The sequence below is a fragment of the Phaenicophaeus curvirostris genome, chromosome 4 (genome assembly GCF_032191515.1).
Source record: "Phaenicophaeus curvirostris isolate KB17595 chromosome 4, BPBGC_Pcur_1.0, whole genome shotgun sequence".
In the NCBI taxonomy this organism is placed as follows: domain Eukaryota; kingdom Metazoa; phylum Chordata; class Aves; order Cuculiformes; family Cuculidae; genus Phaenicophaeus; species Phaenicophaeus curvirostris.
Window position 1 is genome coordinate 36,458,914 of NC_091395.1, and position 23,514 is coordinate 36,482,427.

A 23,514-nucleotide genomic window follows, 5' to 3' on the forward strand; every position below is an offset into this window, starting at 1 on the left:
TACTTTCTCTTTGTGATAACCATGTTCCTGGTTATGTTTCCAATTAGGCATATAATTCCCATTGAGAATCTGAATTATTCTCTACCACCCTCTTTAAAAGTCAATAACCTTCTGTACATAATGTTCTGTTTCTTCTTGACTTGTTTTCAGCACGACTAAACTACAAGCTGGCAGTTCCGGCTACAGTCAGGTTGTGCCTGTGTTCTTTTACTGTAGACTGCGAAGCCTATATTTTATATCCACATTTGCTCTGGCTTCATAAACTCTTGGTTTAATTTTAGAAACATGCAAAACAGTTCTGACAGGTCAAGAGAGAAAGTGTTGTTCTTGTCTCTCTAGATGTTTCCTTTCTGGAAATACCCTTCCTGACAGTCTGAGCATTAATGTTAAGCTACTGAACAATAATTTAGTATATCAGAAGTGGTTGATGAGTCCTTTTCCTTTCGTATTTTTTGCTTAAACTCCTGCTTTTCTCTAAGCTTCTCCCTTTAGCTATTTTTTTTAAATTTCTGAATACTCAGCAAATTACAAGGGAATTGGACTGGAAAGGGAGATTTTCTCTTTAGCATCAAGATGGTTTAATTGGATGTCCTCCCTGTTAATAGCTTTGGTGTTTATAACACTATTTAAAGTAATTGATTGTTGAGAGCATGCTGTTTATATGACTCCTTTTACTTCATGCCTAACTCAGATTAAGGGAAAAGAAGAAATCAGAGAGGATGAGCATGATTCCCCATCAGTGAAGGATATACTCCTTTATAGTAATCCTGAATTATGCACCTTTGCTACATTTATGTCCTGAGTTTAGAAGCAAAGAAAAGCTAGTGTCTTATTTTATCTTCTGTAAGAAAGATGGCTTTTTTATTAAGAGGAAATCTTTTTGAGCTTGTTGGGTAGCAAGTTTCTCTTAAGTTGAGATTAATTCCTAGCCCAAAGAAGCCTATGAGTTTCTGTGCACGTGTATAGGATAACATTTCAATTTGTTACATTGTTATTTTGGGAAATATTATGGTGGTTCAAAAATGCCAATTGTATTAATTTTATGTTGTCCATAATTATCTTCTGTAGATGTTATTTGATACTAAACATTGCATGACATAATTTACAAATTTGCAGCAAAAATTGACACAAATAAGACTTAGGAATGAGAATGCTTTTGTCAAGTGACCATTTACACTATCTCCTACTTGTATCACTTAAGAAAATTTTAATTTGCATTCAGAAAACTTGTGATAATTTGTTTCGAAGTTTTATTTTACAGCAGCCATTCTTCAGCTGGTAGCATTAATTCTTGTTTTGTATTTCGAAGTTTGATTCTTTGAAATGAAGAAGCTATGAACTAAGACAAACTTCTCATAGCTGAGGCTTTTGGCTGTGATGTTACCACTTGCTCTGTTCTCTAGGACTTCAAACCACAACTTTTCCCTTAATGGGGCCATTAATTGGTCTGCTCTTCTTAGCCACTGGCATTTTTTAACCTTGTAGGTGCTTAGAATATTCAAGTTCTCTATAAAATATAAATAGCAAATGTCAAGCTTAATAGTTGTTGCTTGAAAATGTGCACATATAATTACATAAGACTCATTTACTTGGGTGGAAGTTCTTGGATGTAATTTATAAGGTAGTTCTCTCATGGAGGAGATCTAGTTGCCATAGATTTTACTGAAAAAACTCTTAAAGGAAGTATGTGATTTGAACCGTGATAAGGGGAAAACAATGACAACATATACCACAGCAAAGTTAGTTACATTCAAAATGAGCAGCAGCAAGACAGAATGTAGCAACAACAGATAACTTACCTTCCTTTCGCTCTGCTTTTACAGTCTCTTCAGGTTAAAAGCATTTTGGACTGCAGTTGACCTATATATACATATCACTACTTCTGCAGATTGAATATTGTTGAATGTGAAATAGTGTCTTGGTATAAGCAGAAATAGGTGGTCTGTATTTGGATAGTTTACATTGATTTATGTGCCAAAGGTTTCAAAAATTAAAAAACATCTTTTCTGGTGCTCTTCTCTTACTCACAAAAAATTTGTCCTTCCATGTTAAAGTATATAAGTCTGAATTATTATTAATGAGGCACAAGTTGTGAGGGTTATAGCACACTGATGACATGTAGCTGTTTCAGGTGCTTTCAGCTGATTCTGTCATGTAAGTCAGTCAGGAGGAGGTTTAAATAAGGTCTGTCTGAATTTTAACCAACAAAAACTCACATCGACTTTAGTTTGGAACAGGAAGCAGCTGAAAGAAATGATGAGGTTTTCTACAAAAGGCCTGCTCTTGATAAGATGTATTTATAGTTTAGGAATTTTGCTAAACATGAGCCTTAATTTGTTAGCCCTTGGGGAGGTTTGCAAGTAATTTTTTTTTTCCTAGACCTGTGGGAGCAAAGGCAGTTAATGAATGTTTTATTCCACTGCTGTGCCATTTATTCTTTCTGTGAGCTGATTATTGATCTTCAGTTGACTGATATGGGAATGCAACCTAAATATATTTAAACATAGTAATATGTATGAGTTTCTAGAGCATGAGTATAGGTACTGTTTGAAGTTTTTGTATAAATCATCCAATTATGTAATGTTTCATTTACCCTTTAAAAAAAATTATCACTTTATTGCTGTTTTCTATGCTTGAAAGTACATTTGTCTGAAAACTAGTTGCAGAAACTTTCACTTCCCCCCCAACTATCTGAAATAAAAATACTCAATTATTTTGATAACCATATTTATTAAATCATGGGGTTTGCATATATTCTTTCACAGGATGTTGAATATGGGAACCATCAGAACTAGCTTGTGCTCAGGAGGTTAAGTCTGTTTCTCAATAGCTAGAGAAATGGTTACATGCCAGAAAACTTCTTGAAAACTTGGCTAGAATATTTGGATCTATTTTATCAAGTTGTAGCAGTGCAAGCTGAGGAGCATTAGTCCTCAAAAGCCTATCAAGTAGTTTATTTAGATTTCTAAATGCCTGCCAACTCTTTAGGAGTTTAATTGGGCTATGGCTTACTGCAGGTTTCATTACCATACTAGTAGATGTAGGGAAAGGAGCAGAACCTGAATAAAGCAGAATAAAATAGAGCTGGGAAGGTGCCTTTATTTCAGCTAAAAATTCAATGTATATTGTATGTTCAAATGAATAAAATACAACATCCAGCATTTTACATCTCTAGACATGCAGGAAGTGTGGAATAGTGACAGCTTTGATATTGTGCATGAATAGGTTTAATTTTAAGGATTTGTAGCCAAACAACTCCTAATGTGGATTTACAGGTTCTACCATATATAAAGGAATCCAGATACCTAAGAAAGGGTTTGGATTTATGTTCTACAGAGAGAATGTCTAAAAGGTAGATGCTGACGTTCAGCTTGAATTCAGCGAAGACATTTGTTGGAGGTGACTAGGAGGAGAAATAACTTCTGCTGTAAAGCAACCGGAAGAGAAATGTTGGTGATTCACTATGAATTATGAAGATATAAGAAGATTGTTGGATAGATGGGGACCTATGATGTAAAGCAAATGCAACTGATGTTCTTGTAAATAAGTATTAGTATCAAAGTTCACAGTGTTTCTCCAGCAGTTCATATCTGCTTTGTGTTGAATACAGGAGATCTATTAGGTCTTAAGAAATTGTTAATGTACTAGGAGGGAAAAAAGCTTTAAACAAAATAGGAATATTTCACAATATACCATACAATTTATATAATAACTAAGCTTAAGAATTTTTATTGTAAAACAGCAAGAGTTTTTAGCTTTCTCTAGATTTGAAAGCTTTTAACCAATACAGATCCTTACTGCGTCTTTAGAGCATAAGACTAGTTCAGAGAAACATCTTTGTGCTAGCACTTTCACCAAATGCAGCAAGGTTAATAATTGCAGAGCGTAGAACTAAAACTTACAAGTTTTTGTTTAGAAAAACAACAACAACAAAACCCCTTTAGAATTAGGCTGTTGGAGGGGAATTAATGTGACTTTCAGTTATGTATTTTTTTTAAACTGATAATGTAATGCTTTGCATTTATATGCTGATGTACTGGAAGAGCCACACAGTATTTTAGGACATTTTGTTAGCTTATATTTTTATTATGTGGTTTTTAAACCTGAAGTGATGTTGATTCAGTATTACAGGATGGTATTAAGTTGGAGATCATGTTTTGAATGAATTAAGTTTTCCATTTTCAAATGTTGGAGGTTTTTTATTACTTTTTCTTTGTGAGAGGCTTTTCCCAGGAGTGTCAGTACACAAGGTCCTAAAGAATTGTCTGAGGCTTTACAGAGCTCAAGGTAACAATTGCTCCATTGAGTCTCAAAGGGCATAGAAGACTGTAGGCAGGACCCCAATTACGATCTGCCTGTAAAGGACCTGTGCCTTTTTACTGGGGTGTTTGTTAAAGATTACCAATCTTGATAATACTGAATTTCAAAAGCTAAGTCTTTAAACTAGAAGAACAGGAGAAAGTGGTAACAATAGCTGAATGACTATGGTCTCATATAGTGCTCGCTTTTGTAACCCATACATCAAAAGAAAATTTCCCCCAGAAGGGGTGGTTTTGGGTGCGCTGCTGCTGTTTTGTATAGTATGTTTCAGCTTCAGGTTGCAAAAACAATCATGTTTTTAAATACAGTCAGCAGTAGGATGCAAAATCTACCTCCTGGAAGGCTTCTGAATTTTTGTCAAGTCCTATCCTAAAGATGTTATAATTAGAAACAATACTTTCCGTTTTTCTTGGGCTGTGAAACTGCTTGTCATTTGCTTAATTAGCTGCCAAGGCTTCAAGATTTTAAACTGGAAAAAGAGAAATCCAGACAAATATTACACTCCAGTTATATAGTACCAGTAGGTAAAGGAGTACTGAACTCTTCTGGGGTTTCTTCCATTTCCTTAGAATATCATACTTCTTTTTTTCTTTTGCAGCTGATTCATCTCATCAAACAATATTGATCATCTGTTGCTATTTTTTTTGTTCCCATAAAATCAGAATATGAATCCCCCACTTCCGCCACCACCTCTCTTGCCTGCTGCAATCATTGCGTCGGCCTCTTCTGGACCTCAGTCTGCAGGTGTAGTACCAAGGCCAGGATCAACTGACCAAATGGCACATTTGCGACCACAAACTCGCCCAAGTGTGTAAGTAAAATTGAAACTTTTTGCCAGTCAGAAAAATGGAACAAGATCAGTAACTTCACATGTGCTTGTATGGTGTCAGCTGGCTGTGTTCTGCTAGAATTCCCAGAAAGCCAAACATACAACTCAGAACAAAAGCAGCCAAACATACATAAAAGTGATGTCCCAAAATGCCTTAATACTAAAGGCTATTTATGTCTTATGTAAATATAATCAGCTGCTACTGTGTATAGAAAAGACTTATATAATATATTTAACATGCAGAAGATGAATGAATCCCTGAGTTAGTGATAAAGACTGTATAAATTGCAAGTGGTGAACTCTGGAATGAACTGAACATTTTCTGTTATGTGTGGAACGAAAAGGCTATTCTCATGAAATAACTTACACCAAAACGCGAAAAGTGCTGTATTTTATGTAGACTGTTATATTAGCATGTTATTGTCAGACTGCTCATGTATTCTACAGTTCAGTTAATTAGCAGGTGGCAATTTGCAATGAAGGCAGAAAGTTGCTAGTTAAGCTTATGTCTTCACGTACAATTGAATACGTATCATCTTTCTGGGTGAAAATATTTTGTATGTTAACGTGCTGTGAAAAGCATCTTCTTGGGAACTTACTTGTGTGCAGCTTGGAGAATAAGAAGGATAAAATATAAAATTCAGGAGTGGCTAAACCATCTAACGGGACACATTGGAATAACGCAGGGACCACTTTTGTTCTGTGCCTTTATTTTTATCTTCCCAACAGGTTTCCTCCCACTGCAAAAGAGCACCCTTTCTGTATAGAGGGTGCATCTGGACTTGGGCTGTCTCTTTACTGCCAAGCATTTTAACACTGCTGCTTATGGATTATTGTGCTTGGCATAGTTAATCAATTTCTCATCTCATTTATTCTCATCCCCCATCTTCAAAGGGTTGGTCTGTATGAGGATACTAATGAAATTTGGAATCATTTAACTAAAAGGGAAGCTAATGAACACCAATTAAATCCCATCAGTTGCTTTTCCATAGAGCTTTGGTTTGTTACTTTGTAGATCACCCCTAAATCACGTACCAGTGAAGTCTTTTGTTGCCAGTGTGTCATACATTGCCTTTAAAGCATATTTTGGACTTGCTTTACCAGTTACATATATTGCCTTTAAAGCATTTTTGCAGGTAATGTGAAGTTTCCTGGGTGGACAGCAAGGAACAAAAATATAATGCAAAAAGGAGAGTCATGCAATTAGTGCTATTATTACTGTGCACAACAGACAATTTTGACGTGAGAATGTTTTGTAAAGCTGCTTTTTTACCGTTGGGGTAACAGGTAGGGGGTAGGAAAGGCTAGCATTGCAAGTAATTGTAGATCCTTTTTCAAAAAAGGGGATATTCAACCCATCTACCCTAATTGGCTACCTCTTGTGAAAAGTATATTCTTCTTGAGAAAATGTGATTTATTGGAATGTTATTTCCTTTAGGTCTCGACCCATAATTATGTAAGTATTTTTGTATAAATGCTTTAAACAGTTCTCTAATGTTAAAAATGGCAGAAAATAGAATACTGGGGTGATTAAAACAATATCACTTTTTAATGTGAAAATAGGACTTCCCTAGGAATATTCCAGCATGCAATAGCAGGAGCATCAGTTTTATTTTTACTTTTTCTTTTCTGAGAATATCTTTTTAAAAAGAGAAAATTCAGAGTGTTTCTGAACATTCACTATGATTTCAGATTAACTGTATTATGTATTAACGTTGTATAGAGGGAAAAAGAAGGAACTAATCTTTACAAGTGAATAACTACGTTACCTATAGATTTTAAGTTCTAGTAACATATCTTTTTCTTGGCACTGCAGTTGCATGGGCAGATTCCAATTTTGCAATTTGAAAAGTAGTTCTGATACTGATCTTTCATTCCCAACTGACGGAACTTCTCCATGCTCCCCACCCCTCCAAGAAACAAAGAAGTTGGCACGTCACAAAGTGTTAAGAGATTCTAGAAGCAGGTGTAGGGAGAAAGATGTAGGATATGCTGGGATCTGTAGCTGATAAACACCTATTTAATTAAGTTCACAAACTTAATGAAGAAAATAAATAATCTTAGTAGAAGTACTGTAATCTACATTCAGATGCAGATAGGAAGATATTCTGTGGTCATTGTTTCCCTTCATATCGCCATAACTTCTGTTTTAATATTGGAACAGTATGATGACTCAACTAACACGTAACCCTTGCCTTGTCTTCTCAGCTCTGACTGAGCTCTCTTTGCCAGAAAACACAAGTGATGTTTTCAGTAGTTGTAGGTTTATCGATTGCATCTACTTTCCTATCTTTTAGCTATATTGCTATATACCCTTATACACCTCGAAAAGAAGATGAACTGGAACTGCGAAAGGGCGAAATGTTCTTAGTGTTTGAACGCTGTCAGGATGGCTGGTTCAAGGGAACTTCCATGCATACAAGCAAGATTGGTGTTTTTCCTGGAAATTATGTGGCTCCAGTTACAAGGTATATTTTTATACAAGTGTCTATAGTTTATCTGTTTTAAAGTCCAAAATGATTCTGTTCTAGTATTTAACACTAAACCTGGATAATAGAAGAGCCGTGGTTTTTAGTAACTAGCTCATTTTTCAGTTGTGTTTTAGTGTTTTGCTTTTAATTTTCACAGGACAGTGACAAGTGCATCACAAACAAAAGTTCCCATGTCTACTGCCGGTCAAACGGGACGAGTGGTAACTATGGTCAGCCCTTCCACTGCTAGTGGAACATCTCAGAAGCTCCAGGGGAATGGTGTGGCAGTGAGCTCCAGCACAGTACCCACAGCTGTGGTTTCTGCAGCACATATCCAAACGAGTCCACAAACCAAGGTCCTTATGCACGTGACAGGACAAATGACAGTCAACCAGGCTCGCAATGCAGTTAGAACAGGTACAAAAAAAATGTGTGCATGGTAGACAAACTATAGGGTCTGTCTGGGCAAGTGGCTGGAGTCAGGGTTTGTGCAAATATGTGTCAGATTTTTTAAAGGCATTTTTAATGCCATTTTTTAGAGTTGAATGCTTTCTGAAATGACAAAAATATCTCTGAATTGTTGAATCTTTTCTTATTCTCCTCTAAGCAACTGTGTGTACAAACATACTTCTACTTTGGGTGGAATTTTTTTCGTTTCAGCAGTATCTGGGATGAGGCCATTCTTTGAGCTTCTTCACTCACGCAGTTCATATGGCAATGAAGTTGATAAGAACTTAGGAGTCGTATCTTATTTTTTCATGTTAACCGCCTAGCAGCTATAGTTTGATCTAATTTAGTGCTCACTTTTAAATTCTCTCCTAACATGTTTGAAGACCTTCAGCACTCATTCCTTCTTTTTTGGGGCTCTGGCTCAGGGTTGGTCCTTAGACATTCCAGTTTGTTCTTTAAACTTGACTGCAACTTCTTTCAGCTTTGACTCTGAAACACTAAGGCTGTACTGGCTTCAAGATCCATAATGTCTATGTCATAAAGTTTTGTATTTCTGACAGGTATAGCTGTGCCTTTACTGTCTGGGGCAGGCCACATCATAGTGAAACATGCCTTCTTGTTATTTAAACCCAGATCCAAAAATGCTGATAGTGGTGTTTTCAAGAGTGTTTGTTTACCAAATCCATACACTTCTCTGTGGATTTGCCAGGCTAGGAAAATACCACACAACTGGAGCCTCATCGGTTCCAGTTGCTCCTAGGCCCTCAAAAGAAAAGGGAAAAATAAACTCTTCCATTTAAAACTATCCCAGTGTTTCCTCTTTTCAGCCTTTAGGACCTAAGATCTCTTGGCTGACAGAGTCATGACCAAAGGTTGCTTTAATCATGATATTCGTATTGGCAGAGCAGAAAAGAAAGCCAAAAGTGCAAGTGGTATTATCTGTTATCCCCTGAAGGATGATTGTTTCTTATGGTCTCAACATCCATGAATCAGCTCACCTCCTCTTCAGAGTCATGCATCTGTGCGCATTCAGATGTCAGCATCAGGATTGCTTTTGGAGTCAGGATACATACACGTTTTCAGCAAAAATTATATTTCCTTAATTGGCCACATCATCCTCCAGTCTGATCTTAGGCTGGAACAGATGCGATAGTCCTCTGTATCAACTTTATGCTTTAAATGAAAATAACCAGGTGCTATTGGCAGCTCTTAAGAGAAACTAAGCAAAGCATTTTTCTGCCTCTCAGGCTTAGGAGGTTTCAGCTCTAAATCCTAGAACCTTGCACGTCACAGTACAAAGGAGAAAGCTCCTGCAGGCTCCCGAGGCCTCTCTGCTTGCAATCTGCCCCACTGTCAAGATGAATAAGCTCTTACAGTTCCGTTCACCTGGAAAACATGACAACATACGTCCCACCAACTTTTCAGGTCTAAAATGGAAAAACCAAAAGGGCTGCACTCTCTTCACAGAGAACTTAACTTTGGTTTGTGCTGCAAAGGTGTACTGTTAAGTCACAAATACAGCTCTGTCCCTTATAAGGGCCTGAGAACTGAAGCAATGAAAGGTGCTTTATGTTCAAATGTTACAGAGAACTTTGTAATCAGCATTTGTAACGTGATCGTCTTGAACTTTCCCTAGCGCCTTTGCTGAGTGTTACTTTCTTATGAGGTTTCACAGAATCACAGAATAACCAGGTTGGAAGAGACCCGCCGGATCATCGAGTCCAACCGTTCCTATCAAACACTAAACCATATCCCTCAGCACCTCATCCACCCGTGCCTTAAACACCACCAGGGAAGGTGACTCAACCACCTCCCTGGGCAGCCTGTTCCAGTGCCCAATGACCCTTTCTGTAAAGAATTTTTTCCTAACGTCTAGCCTAAACCTCAATCAATGCTGCATTTTACAGGGCTGTTCTTCAGTTTCCATTTAGCTTAGGGCTTTGAGGGTGCTTTTTGAAATTGTCTTAGTGAGACATTGCTAAACATCACCCTCGCTGAGGGGGCAGACATTCTTTGATTGAAAGGTACTGTGAAGAAAATGTGTATTCTGCCTATTTCAGTAAAGGATGAACTGTATGAAAACAGGGTGACTTGAAGCATTTTTCCTACTGATAAGAAAACAAAGCCAGAAACCTATTCCATACTTGTACTCTATTGACTGCATGTAAGCATAGACATATCTTCAAGAATAGCTGCTACTCATAAGAAAACAGACTTTGTCTCACAAACAAAAGATGGCGTTAATAATTGATTTTTACAAAAAAATTGCTGCATTTATCTTCCTTTTTGAAGTGTTCATGATGCTCAGAGTTAGGAAGGGTCTGATATGGGGGAAAAGGTTACATATATAAAATAGACATAGCATTTAGTGGTACTTTCCTTTTAAACAAATTGTGTATCTTATCTAAGAGATTGTAACTGGGTATAATAATGTAGGATTGTTATGTCAAATTTGTTAACTTTGTCAATCTTCTCTAACATACTATTGATGCAGTCTAACCAAATTACCAGAGAAATTTGTAGAGAGGAAGTGCTAGAGGCTTGATTCCAGGATATCACTTATAATGAGCCTGAAACTCTCAGTTAATATCTGAAAAATCATAATAAATTGATACATTTGAGATGTACATGCACCAAGCTACAGAGGTGACAGCTCCCTAAATACTAAGTTTCAGGGTGTTTGAAGGAGAACCTCTGCAATACTGGGATGCTGCATTTTGTCTCATATTATTCATGTAAGATATCTGCAGTTCATACTACCCAGTGATGCAGAGATACCAGAGCTGTTGAAATTATCCAGAAGCATGTATGGTTGACCATAGAACTATAATACCAATGTTGCTTCTTGAAAAGGAGAAATTAATTCATGCAGAGCTCAGTGCTTTGCAGCTAGGCTGCAGCCCATGCAGCCCTGTGCTGTTCTCCAACTTCCAGTGCAGATGTTCCTTTTATTTCACAGGGATATGAGTAAATCCACTTCTATATTTAAACATCCCAAGGGACAATAGCTTATGTTTTCAGAGAAACCACTTGTAGCATTAATCGCCACTGTACTTATTGTTTGAAAGATCCACTAAATCTGTTGTGGATTTTGTGAGTAGTTTAGGGAAAACAATCCAATTATATTTTTAGTAACTTCTATAAGGAGCATTTTGTCCTACTTTGTTTTATGTGTCCTAACAACTACACAGCATAATAAAAGGAGCAAACAAGTCCCAGGGAGGATTTAGCTATCTCTTATGAATAAAAACATAATCTTCAGTTTACATCTCTGTCTGTATGTGAAGCATTTTACTTAGCAACTTGGATTTCTCCACAATAGTTGCAGTGTGTCTGTTCTTCCATCGCATACTGGTGTAAGTAGGGTAGCATATGCTGCTACTTTGTTCTGCTGACATAAATTTTATGCTTTAAGATGTCATTATAGTAATATAAATGGAAGCTATGAAGGTAGAAGCAAGCTTCTTATAACTGACTAGTTATAACACAATGCCTGTATTTTACTTGTGTGTCTTGTGAGAAGATGAACTCTCACATTTTTATTCTTCTCTTCTAGTTGCCACACACAGTCAAGAAAGACCCACGGCAGCAGTCACACCCATACAAGCACAGAGTCCAACATGCCTTATCCCTGCAGCTGTGATCATTCCTCATCACTCTGTTGCCTCCCAGCAGCTCCAGCCCCAACTTCCAAATACTGCTGCTTATGTCACGGCTGTGAATGTGAACCGCTCAACCATCCCACTGGCATGTGCAGCAGCTTCTTTGAATTCTCCCAACACTGCTGCTTCATCTTTGGAGGGAGATAGCAGTGGGAGAACTGTAAACGCTCACCTTGGAGCTCCTGCATCTCCGGAGAATGCTTTAGGAGCTAGTGCAAACGCAGCTGTCAGTAAAACAGACAAGGATGGCAAGGTGAGTAGAGAATAAAATCACTCTCTTGACTTCTCCCTTTTTCATTGTGTAAACTTTTAAGAGATCCATATTTTTTCCTTATATGTGCGGAATTGTGCAGCATTGTAAGGTTTTGAGGCTGATATATTTTGTGATTACAGCTATGGGCAAGTTTATTTTTGCCCATACAAGAATAATTTAGGATGAATAACATACAGATCAGACCTTCCTGAAGGGTTAAGATAGGGTAGCAGTTCATGCTTTAAGCAGGAAAAACAAAAGGCAAATGGATATAGTTCAGAAGAACTATTTGATTGACTGTTGGAATTTTAAGTATTTTGTTTTTGTTTACCTGCAGTCAGTTTCCTGAATACTTTGGTAAGTTCTATTGTTAGCAAATGTTATCAGTAAGTATCTGTAAACTTAGAAGACTGTAATACAGAAAAACCCCAAACAAACAGACAAATTCATTAAAGTGTGAGAACATAAAAAGTCCAGTCTAAGAAAATAAGCCTAATATTTAGTGAAATTCTGTATTCTTTTAGGTTGCCTTCCTTATTAAGGCAGACATGCTACGAGATTATGAAAAGCATGTTACCAGCAATGTTTATTGCTCAAAGGAAAAAAGAAAAAAGCACATAACTGCCTTTTCTAAACATAGTGCAGTAGAGCCTGTAGTGATTTGGCTTTCCTTCCATTTTAACTGTTTTCCTCTATGTCTAAATTCATTCTCACTGTCCAACAAGCCATGTGATTATGTTATATTGTAGGCAGAAATATTCCTGCAACTTTCTAACTGGTTTTGTTTTACAGTTATCTGTAAAACACTCCTTAATGAAGTTTATGAGGATTTTAATGATAGGCTGTAGGCTCATCTCACCCACTTTTAAATTATGTTTTAATGATTATTATTGAATGTAGGCACCTATAACTTTGTTTTAAAATTGCTTTATCCATAACAACTGAAATCAAACTGAGATGCCCTTAGGCAAGGCTTTTAGTATGCCTATTTATAGTTTAAAGATAAAGATGGTAACATATTTGGACTGTTTATTTTTTTGAGATTCTTTTTTTCTTTCCCATTTGCTAGACAGCAGTTCTTTGCTGAAATAGCTTTAAGTTATTGAAGACTTGGAAGAAGGACAGAGGATTTTTCATTCACAGTTCACTAATTCCACTGCATCCCAAGCTATAATAAAAATCGCACATTGTTCATGCTTTTCTCTTTTCTGTGGTTATAATACCTTTTCTTTGTCTCCGGGGCTTACAATCTGGCACCTCTCATAAGCACTAAATTCACTCAGTCAAAGGATTGGTAAGAAGATCACTGCCACACCCCTTAAAAAAAAAGACAAGAAATACAAAAGCTACTTAAATAATTCTCTTCAGGGTAAGTAAGTCTTCAGGGATTCCTGTCTGGACAAGCAAAAAGAATGTTTACAATTCTTCCCTCTAGCAGAGCAGGAAAACACAATACATTCCCCTTGTGGCAAATTTCTGTTAAATCACGAAGGTCTTACTTTACTGAGGGAGGATAAATAAAAGACACTTATCTAAACAGCAGCCTCCAGGGCAGGCTTTTCTCCCTACTTAGTTTGAAATGACTGTGCCTTCCTAGAAACTTCCATGTTAAAGGAATGCTTTACTACTTAGATTCCCATTATGGGAATCTAACTTATTCTTTTTCCGGACAACCTTTTGGACTAGTGCCGCTGGCTTTTATGGGAAGCCATAGCTAACTAAGCAAAAGAACTTAGCTGGGGTATGGTGTAGGTGACTTACTGTTTTTCTCTTTAGAATTTTAATAATTACCTTTCTTTGTTGTAGTTTTCATAATTTTTTTTTTGTAATTTGTACCATCTCAATTATCCCCCCATAATTTACTGAGTCCTGCCTGATCATGATGGCATCTCTCAGAGGGAAGCATTCAGCTCTTCACAGGAAACTTTTGTTCTAAAAGGAGGCACTGCTTTTTGTTATAGAAAGAAAAAAAGGGTTTGCTGAAGTTGCTTTCTGGAGCATCCACGAAACGCAAACCCCGAATGTCACCTCCGGCATCACCAACGCTGGAGGCTGAGCAAGCAGCTGCGGAGTTAGCCTTGCAAGGTGCAGTCGGGCCAGAGCTTCCATCAGCAGGTGGTCTCAGCAAAGCTGGATCCTGTCCCACTGACAGTGAAGTCTCTGGGCTGCCACAGGAGATGCTGCATCGGAAAACAAGTTCCATGGATTCCTCTGCTCCAGTAGCACCGCCGCCTCGTCAGCCTTGCTCATCCCTTGGTCCAGTCCTGAATGAATCCAGGCCTCTTGTCTGTGAAAGGTAAATTATCCTACACAGCTAGACTCAGGCAAACCGAGAAAAAAATCCACTCTCTGACACTTTTCATGTATATTGGAACTGTTTCAAAATGCTGAGATTTTATAGCAAAATGAAACTTATTTTTTTAACAGTATTTTATATGCTTCCCAACCAACACTCATGTTTATTTGTTTACTTTTTGTGATACTTTGAGGTTTTGAATGAGTAGACACTCAAATATAGTCATCACAGGTTTCACATGAGAACCAAGGTAGATAAAATAGGCCTCCTATTTTGAAAAACATGAATACATTACAATACTGCCTTTATGAATATTGCGTTAGTCCTTTAAGATTATTAGTAGTGCATAACTGCCAACCTGAATGCATGGTGAATGAGATCCTTATCTATGGGTAGACTTAATATGTGATTCCTTGAGCTGTTGCAAAGATACTTTTACTACCTGAATGCCCTGCTGTTGTGTTCACCATGTAGCAAGCTCAATGGCAACCTCTGTGGCAAATAAGCCTGAAAACCACATAGTTGTCTGGACTCTGAAACTGCTGGGCAGTTGCTTTCAGATTCTGTCACTTTTTTTGTGTCCACCTAGTATTTTACAAATTTTGAAGCCCTCAGTAGATGGCATGGACTATGAAGAAACTGGCAGTTTTCTAACTACTGTCTCCTGCTAAAAGACAAGCAATATGAAGAGTGTCCTAGGATTTCTTTTGCAGTAGCCACAGGATTGCGTGGCATATAGGAAAAAACCAGTGGATTTGCAATGTTAACAGCTTTGGGACTGAACTGATTCATGCTGACTATTGTAGACTTTGTTCTGATGCTGTTATATTAACTTGTGGTGTGTGGGCATGCTGTTCTATTTCCAGAAGCCCATTGATCTTAAGGTACATCCACATTTTAAGAATCAGACAGTGTGTAAGTTTCTAGCTTGTCTTTTATTTGACGTCTGTCGTACCTTTAATATTTTTTTAAAGGTTATTACTGTCTCTATGCAATTTCATTTCAGGAAATTTCTATTTCATATTGAATTTCTGAAGTAAATTTACACTTACAGATCAAAAAAAAACCCTGAAAGACTTTTCTTTAAAAATAACATAAATTATTTTCACATTATCATAAGTCTGTTTGGCACAGGTAATGTCTTTATGCTTTGAATGTGTATCAGATTCACTCTGGCATGATCAGTGGATTCTTGCATAAAGCTATTTGCATCTTCACAAAAAGTAGTTTTTTCAGTGTTGCGATGGAGACTGTTTTCTCAGAATGCCTTGTTGAAAATGATGCTGTATACTTTTATTGATCTAGTAATAACATACACTCAAACATTCTTTTTAATATCTCTGTATCCTTACTGTTATTTCAATAATTGCTACCAGACAAGTGCTACCACAAGATCATTCCCACTGGTAGTCATGCAGAATTGTTATATTCTGGTCAGTATATTTAAGTAGAATTTCACACGGATTCTCTTTATCCTTTTCAGGGCAGAGTTAATGTTTTTCCTGCTGACGTGCTCTTGTCATGTTTCCATTTCTTTAGGCTGAATTGCTTAAAATGTGCTGTTTAATAATATCTCTTATATTGTACTCAATATCTTCAAAGTAATTTATAAGCTTCAATTAATCTTCATTAGCCTGCAAGAAGGAGTGGACAAGAAACATAATGAAGAAGTGATAGTATCTTCAGTGAAAATTTGGGGTTGAGGAGGATGATATTTATGAGGATAAGCTCAGCAAAAAGCTGAAGATCAGAAAAATCTGCTAAAATTGTTGTGTTCTTATATACCACATTTCCAATCACAGATTATGATCTGTTTGGAAAAAGAAATAATGCTCTTTCTGTTCAGACTCTGGCTTTACATTGTAATTGTTAGTGTTCAGATTTTATTTTCAAAGGTGAGTAAAGGATTTAGGATTTGGGTTCTGCTGATTACTCTGCATGAACTAGGGGCATTATTAGCTGTCTGAGCTCTGTAAAGCCTTTGAAAATGTTCCTGGTTTTGATATGAAATTTTCTTTAAAGTCCTAGCTTCCTTCAAGACACATTAGCAAATTTGTATTCTAATCCCACTGTTTCTCCATTCACTAGAATTGCAAGTTGCCTTTGAGTATCTCTTTCCTGTGTGTTCTACAGAAAACTGGAAGTAAAAATTGTGAACTTGTTTCCAGTCACACAGAATAAATGGATGGGCGTTTGATTTGTTTGATAGCAACACAGGTTGTCTTGGGGTGTTGTGATTTCTTGTATGGGTGCAGTGCTGACACAGCCACGGATCGCTGTCGTTTCATTAAAAAGATGGACCCAACACCCTGCAGTTCCCAGAGGGAGCCGCGTTATGCTATGAATACACAGTAATGTGGTTATCTGAGGGGTTTAGTTTTTTTCCATGACAAGAGGTAGAAGAATAGCTCAAGCTGTTTTCATGAGCTTTCTCCTTTAGAGGGAAACTTTGATAAAATAGCTTTAATTTTTACAGTAAATATACAGCACTGTAATGATAAACTTCCCAGCACACCACAATAAGTGCGAAAGACCTGCAGTTGAACCTAAATGCATATCACTGCATATCCTAAACTGTAATACAAATCCTTCATCCAGTTACAGTGAAGGACAGTAGTAATTTTGTTCTGTGATTAAAGTGACTTGAAGTCATTTTATCCACCACAAAATGACTGGTGTAACGTCTGCTTCCAGTGAGCCAGCTGCTAGCATTAGAGGGCAGTAGATTTTACCACATCTGGCAGCAGGTTTTACCACATCTGGCAGCATTTAATGCTGTTAATTAAATGCTAAGAATCAGTCTGCCCTAGATGGGTGTTGACTGTCTGTATGAGTCAGGGCACCTACTCAGCAGCCAGGAGAGCTGTGTAACAGCAGGGCATAGGTGAGCTAAAAATTGAAAATGTAAGAAAAAGGAACTAAAGTGAGAAGTTGAATAATAAGAATGAATTTAACTTGTGTAATAATAGTAATTCCAACTTGCTGTGTTTTCCTCAGATAACATTTTATACATATGGGAAAATATTTTTATCCATGTGTCAAAAAATCAGCTCAAATAGCTGGGAAGTGTTTTGTGTGTAGTGAAACAGAAGCAACTAAGAATGGGAGAAACACATGAGAGATATAATCTTGTTCATGAACAAGAAAAGTGTGAGAAATGCCAATATTAAAACTGAGAAGTAGAATGGAGAAATGTGAAGACAGATCATTGCTGCCATCACCCCCTCCTCAAAAAGAAAATAAATTGGCAAATACAAAGTGCAAGAGCACTATGGGGTACAGCCATATGCATTAGGAATATCAGGAAAGAACTCATCGCACACAAATACAGTGGCTGCTTCTGGGAAGCTAAGGTATTTGAACTTTTATAATATTAATGTTTTGCCACTAGCTGATTAAAAAGAATTAGGATACGATTTGGAAAATAAATGCAAAATACTGTGAGACAGTAAAAGAAAATAAAATGGAAAGAAAAAAACAAGTATTCTGCAGCATGGTGCATGTAAAGTAGTCAAGATTAGGGGACTGCACAAGATCTGCAGATTTGACCAGTCAACATTGAAAACATTTGCAAGTACTGGATAGGGTGGTAAACAAGGAAGTGTTTTGGAGGATTCAAACATCTGGAAATGAACATGTTTTTCCAAAACATAGGTCACGCTTAGTAAATGTGATTATTTTTCTCCAGGGTCTTGGCAATGAGCTTTTCGGCTTAAGCAAAAGCTTTTTACTCTGCACAAAATTGGTAGGTTTGGCAGTATGTTCTAGATGATGAAATAGATAATGGAAAAATAGGTTTTGTTCCACAGCTGATCAAAGGTGATCTGAGTAGACAGCTGTGTGAATGTGTAATGTGTCTGGATCTGAAACCTTCTATTTGGGCAAATAGAATTTGTAAAACGTGCCATGCTCATCATAACAAAAGAAGAAGGAGATGTGATTTAAAGGTACAAAGCCTGATGGATTTTTTCTCGTTAAACACTGAAAAATATAGTGAACCAGCATTTTAACAGCAAGTGTTGTGCAAAATAGATATCAAAGTAGTCAAGATGCTAAAAGTCAATGAGAAGTACTAAATGACTGCAGGGTTGAGGAAGATCAAAACTGTATGGAAAGCTGAGGAGAACAGTATTTCTGTGCAAGCTGCTGATCCTCTAGGGAGGACAAAGCGAAAGATGGATTTTGGCAAAGCTCTTGTTTTTAATAATCAGGAGGCAGCAGGAGAAGCTAGGGAAAGAACAGGCTGGTCTATCAATCTGGGAGAGCGCAGAGGTTACTGATGGACAGCATTAGAAACTGGTAAGTGTAATTCAAGTCAAATGTTTACAGGGCAGCGTTTGACGGAATGCAGGTTAACTAAGGCAGGTATTCTTTCCTGAAACCCATTTTTTTAACTAGCTTTCTTTTGCATAAAACTAGTGCTATGAGTGTCTTATGTATTGTGCTGGTTAATTTTTGGCCTGAAAGCAACTTACTGCCATAGAAGTAGTTCTTCATGGTTCTGTTGCAGTTCTTTATCCTTTACCATCTAATTCTGTCTGAGTAGAGGCTAATTTATTATCTCAAGTAGTCTGCAGTCTTAATTAAACTTACAGTCTATTAATAATGTTTGTTTGTCCTAAGTCTGCATTAAAATCGATGTTGCCCACAGAAGAAGTCAGTGCAGGTATCTGCCATGCTGCTTAGGCTCGACTGAAGCTGATAAATCTTTTAATTGGCTTGGTAACTTCTATGAAGCATGAATCTAATAATTCCAGTGCTCTGAAATCTGGGGATTGATGTTAACTAAAACAAAGCCATAATTTGTAAGTCACTGATAAATAACATTTGACAACTAATATGATTTGCTCTGCATAGATTTCACAAGATACTTTAATTATTTACACAGTGCTGCTACACTTTTCTGAATACTTTTAACTATATGGACAGAATTCAGGTTTGGTTTAAAGCAAAATGTACAATGTAGTATCTTTCTCTGTTTCAGTATTACAGAATTAACTTGTATTATTATATATGTATTGAGTAGTAATTGATATTCCATCCTTTACAAGAAGTATCTTGATATTCATGAGTGCAAAATGATCTGACTAAGTGGAAATAAGATTTTGTCCAACAGTTCTCCTAGCACTGTACTCTTAAACGTATGAATTCTGCCATCAGCCGTGGATTCTATTCGATTTCAACATGTAGACATTATTGGTTGTGTAACAAGAAACTGAGTTAAAATATATGTCAGAAAACTCAGTCAAGAAGTTGTCACAATTGTCTACAGAACTGTAACGCTTAAATTTTAGGTTAACATGAACTCAAGTCATGGTAGAAAAGATTGAGTGGTGTTATACATGTTTCAAAACAGAGATACAAGAGTGTGGCCTTTTCTTAATGTGCTCATATTTGAAAAATGATTTTACTGTGAAACCCCCCCAAAAATATAATATTTATCAGGTGCTTAAGAAAATTATTGAGTGAATGCTTTTAAAAACGTTTTTTTAATACAGTAGTACACCAGTTGTGCAACTGTGTCCAAATAAAATGGCATGCATTCTATCCTGAAAAGCTTCTAAGATAAACAAAATCAGTTTAAAACAACATTGCAAATTAATAGGTTTTGTTAGTCGCTGCTTTTTTCTGTGCCTTTCCTTAAGACTTTTTCCTGGGGTAATATTATATTAAATATAAAATTGCGTAATTATGCCTATGAATGCTTTGATTTTTTTGAGTTACACTGGCTGGAGGAGTCTGCAAATTTATATAAAAAAAAGTTTACAGTTTTCACCTGATTTTATCCATTGTATGCATTTTACTGGGATCTTGGTGAAAAAAGCTTACTTGATATGGGAAACATACATTTGTCATAAATTCCTTACAGTTCTATTGTTGTTTTCTGTTCAAGATGTAATTAACTTCTAGGTTATTACGTAAACAGTTCTAGGCAGTTTCCTGTTTTGGTGAGTTCTAACACACACAGGAATATTTTCAAAAGCATTGGTTTAAAAAGCAAGCAACAAACCAAACAACCCTAAACTAAGGTGTTTCTTTCTAATTACACAGGTACAGGGTTGTGGTATCCTATCCTCCTCAGAGTGAAGCAGAACTTGAACTTAAGGAAGGTGACATTGTTTTTGTACACAAAAAACGTGAGGATGGCTGGTTCAAAGGCACTCTGCAACGAAATGGAAGAACTGGCCTTTTCCCCGGCAGCTTTGTAGAGAACATTTGAGAAGATTCTTTCCAAGACCTTCAAACCATATTGTACTATAAAATAGCACAAATATTTTACCAGTAAAAGCACAGTCATTAAGTATTTTCAAATGACTGTAACGTAAACAAAAATCTACATATTTTTACAGTGTCTATAGCACAATTACACCAGCGAACAAAGAAGATGAAGGCGTCTGCTGGTTTTATCACTTTGGATTCTTAAGCGTGATGTGTGCCTTGTACTGTCTGATTTGTTATATAGAGGACCTTTTTTTTTTTCTCCCAAGTATGTTACATAAATGAACCATTGTTTACAAGGCTGTAACTAATTTATTCTTGTTCTTTTAAACTTGAATTTTATGTAATAGCTAAAATTCTTGTGACTATGATTTTAACAAATTATTAATTTATGAAAGAATAACTAAGGGGAAGCTGGATTCTCTCCTTATGAGCAAGCAATTATAATATCTGATAGAGAGCCTCCCATTTATCCTCTGGACATTTTTCCCCTGCTGTGTCTGCCAGTGGAGTTGAGTCTGTTTTATGAGTTAATGTTGAGTGGTGGTGAAGTGGCGTTAAATAGAATTTGCCAAGTGGGGAAAAAAATGTGTATTTTGTTCTTTGCTGTTCTTGAGTCTAGTTCTACTTCGTCGTACATCACCCAGGTAAAGTAATGTTTCCAGGAGGCAAAGATGTATGTCAACAACTGAATAAAATTAAACCATCTCAAGGTTAGGATCATCTCAAGGTTAAGAATGAATAAATTTAGGAATGGTTGGACTCGATGATCCGGTGGGTCTCTTCCAACCTGGTTATTCTGTGATTCTATGATTCTAAATTCCCTATACCTTCTGTTTCTGAAATAACTCGGCTATTTGAGCAAAGCTTAGCTTTGTATATTTGGCCAGTTCTTTGGGCATTTAGTGCTCAGAATCCGACAAAATTGGAAGGAATGTTAAATCCCAACACTTAGAATTATTATATCTTGAAAACATCTGTTTGATAAGACTGAATATAAAAATAAAACTATAAGTTGTACTTAATGTCTAAAAATGCCTAAGAAGTGTAATTTGCTATGTTTTCTTCTCAAACTGATCTGCATGGCCAAGAGATGTTTTAAAATGTCTGAGCAATAGTGGTGGTATGTGATGCACTTGTGTTAAAGTAAAAGGCTGTATGAAACACTGTGAAAACTTTACTAACTTCTTAACCATTGCTACTTTGGTATGCTCCAACCTTTTCTTTGTCTTGCATGTGTTCTCAATTCTTGCAGTAATGTAACTGTGCGTGGTTGGCATTTTCCATTCGAGTTTCCCATTGCTAGGTTATTTTGCTCTGAAAGTTTCCCAAAAGCCACTTGACCAAAACTAGTGAGCAACTCACCTTCAGCCACAGAAGGTGTCTGGTGTTTGAATAATTAATAAAATATTTTAGTGTCCTTGCAGCTGATGGATATAAGGAATGCAGTCTGCAACAAAAGTGTTAGTCTTTCAGGGTTTTGTTAGAGATTTGACACTGGTGAACACACATGCTACTCAGCTGAATTTGTTTGCGTTTTTTGTTTTATCTTATTGTTTGTTTATAGCAGTTTAATGGTGATTTTTTTGCAAGACACTGAGCACTGTTATCTCCAGTTAATTCTGATGTAATTTGGCTGTTACTCAGCACTTTACAAAGGGAAGCCAGTAGTGTGATTCAGTGTCGCACAGTATACAGGAACCGTGATGAGAAAGCACACAGTGATGTGTTAAAAAAAAAAAGAAGTATGAAAAAAGATTAAAAGATTTAAGTTACACATTGAAAAATATCAAATGTTAATGACAAGGATTTCTTGCAATATCAGGTAGTATCATGATGTCTTAAATATATCAAAATATATATCTATAACTATATATAGTTGGATCTGACAGCATTCCCAAATTAAGCATTTCTCTGAAACACTGTATAATTAAGTTTGTTTTTAAATATTTTTAAATAGTTTACTTGAATATTCATGTAATATATAAAGGTTTTGTGAAATGAATTTTAGTTAGAAAGAAGCTGATATCAGCTTTTCTCAGCATAAATTGGCACTAGTGTGTCACAACATTCTTATTTTGGAAAAATTAGTGCATTTTATATTAAAGACTACTAAAGGTTAATTTTTTTCTATCTCTGCTGTCCATATTTTAAACTAAGTGACTAAGGTACCTCTATTAATAGAATTTCATGGTGTAAAGTCAGTTAAAAATCAGCTGTTAATCCAATAGTTCTCTTAGATGGAATACATTTTTAATTAATATTTTTTAACATTAAATAAATGTTTGTAAAAAGGGCTTATTACATAGCAGTGCAACAATGACAAAAATGCGGTTTATCATGCCGTTTTTGTGATCTTTTAGGGGTTATTTTTTGGCTTTGGCTTGGGATTAATTCAGTGTAGAAACAGACGAACCCTGTGCATTTGCTTTGTGTAATTCCATAAAAAATTTTGTAAGGTATTTTATATCTATGTTTGAAGTCCAGTGAATGTTAAGTGTTTGATTTACTATGTTAAACTTCCAATTCTAATAAATATTTTCTTAGCAAACAGCTAAATCAAAATGTGTATGCAAACCTTAAACATAAATTACTTGTAAAGAATTTGACAATAAAAATACCAGAACTTTATTTCAGAATTCACAGGAGAATATTTCTGCTCATAGAGAAAAAGTCTACGCATTCCATGAGGTTAGAAGTTTGGAACAATGAATATAATGCAAAAATTACAGAGAGACCTGAGAATCTCGCTTATCTTTTCAATCTCTTTATTTCTGCAAGTAACTTCAAAAGTGGTAGGTAACTTCCATTCAGTCTCGCCATAACTAACTAGTTTAGTCAACAGTTTATCAGGTGCAGAGTAGTCATAAAGTGCTTTCCCTAGAGGAAGAAGTACTAGTATGGTGGATCTGCTGTGTATATAATTGAGAGAGAGTCCCTAGCCCTGAGGGTGAAGCATCTACCTGAACTGTCTCTGAAGGCAAAAGTGTTTGGTGTTCAGAGACTGGTTTGCC

At 36.4% G+C, this 23,514-nt stretch overlaps 1 protein-coding gene across 1 annotated transcript in view; it reads left to right on the forward strand.

Moving 5' to 3' along the window:
• Window positions 1-23,053, forward strand: part of SH3RF1 (SH3 domain containing ring finger 1) — an 84,247-nt gene extending 61,194 nt beyond the window's left edge. The window contains exons 7-12 of the mRNA XM_069855774.1: window positions 4,983-5,131; window positions 7,447-7,617; window positions 7,778-8,037; window positions 11,627-11,985; window positions 13,947-14,281; window positions 20,333-23,053. Of these exons, the coding sequence (XP_069711875.1) occupies window positions 4,983-5,131; window positions 7,447-7,617; window positions 7,778-8,037; window positions 11,627-11,985; window positions 13,947-14,281; window positions 20,333-20,501 (1,443 nt within the window). The 3' untranslated portion in view covers window positions 20,502-23,053. The remainder of the gene's footprint in view (window positions 1-4,982; window positions 5,132-7,446; window positions 7,618-7,777; window positions 8,038-11,626; window positions 11,986-13,946; window positions 14,282-20,332) is intronic.
• The last annotated feature ends 461 nt before the right edge of the window (window positions 23,054-23,514 follow it).